We start from the raw sequence: 4,445 nt of genomic DNA, 5'->3' as shown, positions 1-4,445 counted from the left end.
CACTCAGCAACGTACCCGGTAACCCCTCCCAGCTCCCGGGGCCTCAAGGGGCGGCTCACCATTGTTGCAGTGTCGGACACAGTCCTGCAGGACGGCCTGCCACTTGTCCTGCTCGGCTTCCGTCATCATGCAGAAGTAGTAGTGACGCGCCGAAGGATGCCAGAGGATGAGCGGGAACTGCGTGGGGCACTTGAGAATGGGGGCAGAGCCCGATTTCGGTGTGGTCCCTGTGGAGACAGCACCCACTAAGCGGCTGCCCTCTGTGGCTTCCCTTGGCCAGAGAACGGCCAGCAGCTGACCCCTCGCCCTGCCCCTCCGGGTCCAGAGAGGGCTGGCCTGTCCCAGAATGACCAGAGTCCGTGGGGAGGCCGCTTCTCTCAGGCTCCACAGCTTGGCTAAGAGAAGGCCTGCCCCCACTGCCCCACCGGCAGCAATTCTTAGCATTGGTAATGCGTCCACCTCCCTGGGGTCAAGTTCTAAACTCTATGCAGGAGGCACAAATAACACAGGGCTGGAGCCCTCAGGGTCAAGGGCCAAGCATTACTGTCTTGGGTTTCCCTTCAAATTTCAGCTGCAGAAGCCAAAGGGTGGCTTAAATGTCCAAAGTAGGAGGGAGGCGTGGGGGCAGGGGATACAGAATAAATAAAAGGGGTTTTTTTTTCTCTCTGTTTTGTCCACATGGATATTCGAGATCCACAGAGATAAGTGGTCCTGGGCTGTGACCTGGTCACTCCTGTTAATAACAGGACAATGGCAGTTCTTATTTGGGTCCTGGCTCTGGGTCCCTGTGCTAGGCTCACCACACACACAGCACCTCGTGGGGTCTCCACAACACCCCAAGGTCAGCCCTCCCAGTGCAGGGGCTGGAATCCAGGAAAACCAGACTCTAGCTGAGTCCTCGATCACCAAGTCCCACACAGGGGCATCTCACTACCCCTTGGTCTCCTTGGGATCAGCTAAGAGGTGGACGTGATCCCACAAAGCTTCTGGGTGTCTCTGATGGAGTGGGGTCACCTAGGATGGCTCCCCACAAATGCAGCGTTGACTTGGCAGCTTACAAAGTGGGGCACCTGGATCATCTTCTCCGGGAACCTCTCAGGGACCCAGGGAAGGGACAGGGTACAGAGTAAGCCCCCTGCACAGCTGTGATCACCAGGCTCAGGAAGTGGGGGCTGGGTGGGACTCACACTGGCGTGGCCCCAATTCCCTGGGTGACTTCAGGCAAATCCCTCTCAGGCCCCCCCCCCCTTGGAGGTTCAGGTTGTGCTGGGCACTTGCCACAGCTCTAGCCCAGCTGCTCTTCCTGCAAACATGGAGTTCCAGAACCAGGGATGCCCCCCACACTCTATGGCCAAATCCCTGGGCACTTGGCCTGGGATGGATGGTCCCTTTACCTGGTAAAGAGTTGCCAACGAGTTCCAGGTACTGGTCCAAGGAGGTGAGGATTTTGTAGCCCGCACTGTTGATGACAGCTCGGGGTGGGATCTGCCGCTCATAAGCCTGAGGAGGGGGCAAGAGAGATGGTGGAGGCAGCTACAGGTATGGCCAAGCCCAAACCCCATGTCTCTACAAGGCCCCAGGGCCCCACTCAGTGTTCCCTGCCCAAGACAGGGAGGAGGAGGAGGAGGAGGAGAGGAAGAGAAGAGAGAGATGGAGTTTGATCATTATTGTGACTAGAGGCAACATGGTGTCCTGAGCAGGACCCAGGCTCAGGGCTCAAATCCTAGCTTCACTAAGTACTACGTGTGTGATGTCAAGGATAACACCTCCTGTGCTTTAGTTTGGGCGTCCCTGGTGGCTCAGCGGTAAAGAATCCACCTGCCAATGCAGGAGACACCGGTTCAATCCCTGGGTCAGGAAGATTCCCCTGGAGAAGGAAATGGCAACCCACTCCAGTATTCCTGCCTGGAGAATCCCATGGACAGAGGAGCCTGGTGGGCTATGCACCACTTAGCAACTAAGTAACAGCAACATGCTTTAGCTTCCTCATCTATAAAACCAGGGTGATAATAGTTCCTACCCCACAGGGCTCCCTAAGCACCCAGGGAGATAACTGGGTAACGTTTAGCACAGTGCCCGTCACAGCAAGGGTCAGTAAGCGACCTGATGTGATTATGGCTGGGTTCGCCAAAAAATTCATTTGGGGTTTTCCGTAACATCTTACAGGAAAAAAACCTGGGAAAACGTTTTGGCCAACCTAACGTTATCACCACTGCTACTGCCGCCTCTACAAGGAGCAGCTGTCACTAGCCTAGTGGTAGGCAGCTATCATTACCTACCAGGTACTGTCCTATGGGCCCTGAATGCTTTATTTCACAGAATTCTCACAATCCAGAGGTGAGCACCATTACGAGCCCCAACATCACGTAACTGGTAAGGTAGCCAACCTAAGACGTGGACCTGGCCTGTCAGCCTCCAGAGCCCAGGGTTTTTGATTACCCTGAACTGCCCACTAACTTTCTAGGTCCTGAGCGCCACACAAGGCCCCTTGGGAGGAGAATATATTCATTGGAAGGACTGATGCTGAAGCTCCAATACTTTGGCCAGCTGATGCGAAGGGCCGACTCACTGGAAAAGACCCTGATGCTGGGAAAGATTGAAGATAGGAGAAGAGGGTGACAGAGGATGAGACGGTTGGATGGCACCATTGATTCAATGGACATGAACTTGGGCAAACTCCAGGAGATAGTAGAGGACAGGGAGGCCTGGCACGCTGCAGTCCATGGGGTCACAAAGAATTGGACACGACGGAGCGACTGAACAACTGCTTTCTTAGACCAGTGGGAACAAAAAATAGTTCTGATGTAGGTGCTCATACAGCAGGGCTGCCATGCTGCACCCTGCCACTAGGGGTCACCACTCAACATATTTCTTGAGAGCAGCTGAAACCTCCCAGGCAATGATTTTCAAAGTGGTCCCTGATGAGCAGCATCAAAGTCACATGAGAACTCGTCAGAAATGCATATTCTTGGCCCCACTGCAGACGTGAATCAAATTGAGGGTAGGCCCAGCAACATGGTGTGTGTTGTTGTTTTTTGGAATTTTTTAAAATATAATTTATTTATTTATTTGGAGGTTTATTTTTTAATGGAATTTATTTTTTAATTGAAGGATAATTGTTTACAGAATTTTGTTGTTTTCTGTCAAACATCAACATGAATCAGTCACAGGTAGCAACCTGTTTTTACACCAGCCTTCCAGGTGATTCTGTGCACTGAGAACTGCTGCCCTGAGGCATCGGTTGCTCCTGACTGCTTATGTTCAGTTCAGTTCAGTTCAGTCGCAGTCATGTCCGACTCTTTGCGACCCCATGAAGTCCATCACCAACTCCTGGAGATCACTCAAACTCACGTCCATCGAGTCAGTGATGCCATCCAGCCATCTCATCCTCTGTCGTCCCCTTCTCCTCCTGCCCCCAATTCCTCCCAGCATCAGAGTCTTTTCCAATGATTCAACTCTTCACATGAGGTGGCCAAAGTATTACTCTACTGCAAGGAGATCAAACCAGTTAACCCTAAAGGGAATCAACCCTGAATATTCACTGGAAGGACTGATGCCGAAACAGAAGCTCCAATACTTTGGCCACCTGATGCGAAAAGCCCACTCACTGGAAAAACCCCGATGTTAGGAAAGACTGAAGGCAAGAGCAGAACGGGGTGGCAGATGATGAGATGGTTAGATAACATCACCGACTCAGTGGACATGAATTGGAGCAAACTCCAGGAGATAGTGGAGGACAGAGGAGCCTGGTGGCTCAGTCCCATGAGGTCGAAAAGAGTCAGACACAACTGAACGACTGAACAACACTGATTTGCCTCAAAACAGAGTGCTCAAGCCTGTCCTTTGGCTGTTCTAGAGGAATGTGTGGCAGAAGAAGTTGGGTCTGTAGTTCAACCAGGTTGGTCTTCCCCGAGGGCCCAAGGCAAAGGACACTCATCCCCAGACTGGCGGTCCAGTGGTTAAGAATCTGCCTGCCAATGCAGGGGACACGGGTTCGATTCCTGGTCCAGGAAGATTCCACCTGCTGCTGGGCTACTAAGACCGAGCACCCTAGAGCCCGTGTTCTGCAACAAGAGAAACCACTGTAACAAGAAGCCCATGGACCACAGCCAGAGAGCAGGCCCCACTCGCCACAACTAAAAAAGCCCACACACAGCAACAAAGACCTAACGCAACCAAAATAAATAAATTTTTAAAAAAAGGACAGTCATCCCCCAGCTTCCCTGCTTCAGGCAGGGAGTTGCGAGCAGAGGCATCAGGAAGGAAAAAAGACAGGACCAGCACCCAGGAGTGCTCTGAGGCAGGGGAATGGCCAGTTTGCTGTGACTGTGGAAGCCCAAGGCAGGAAGGGGGCTGATGGGGGAGGAGGGCCCTGGAGGTGGAGAGACTGGGAGGGCCATGGGGATGAGCCGGTGCCAGTGATGGGCTGCTTCTTGGGGGAGAGG

General features: G+C 52.9%; 1 protein-coding gene across 1 annotated transcript in view; it reads right to left on the bottom strand.

Moving 5' to 3' along the window:
- The window catches only part of FAM129B (family with sequence similarity 129, member B), a 54,084-nt gene that overhangs the window by 12,564 nt on the left and 37,075 nt on the right, over positions 1 to 4,445 (bottom strand). The window contains exons 7-8 of the mRNA XM_010856969.1: positions 1,395 to 1,500; positions 60 to 227 (exon numbers count right to left, since the gene is read on the bottom strand). Of these exons, the coding sequence (XP_010855271.1) occupies positions 60 to 227; positions 1,395 to 1,500 (274 nt within the window). The remainder of the gene's footprint in view (positions 1 to 59; positions 228 to 1,394; positions 1,501 to 4,445) is intronic.

This window comes from Bison bison, unplaced genomic scaffold, assembly GCF_000754665.1.
Source record: "Bison bison bison isolate TAMUID 2011002044 unplaced genomic scaffold, Bison_UMD1.0 scf7180017864375, whole genome shotgun sequence".
NCBI lineage: Eukaryota > Metazoa > Chordata > Mammalia > Artiodactyla > Bovidae > Bison > Bison bison.
This window is presented reverse-complemented; position numbering and strand designations above follow the sequence as displayed.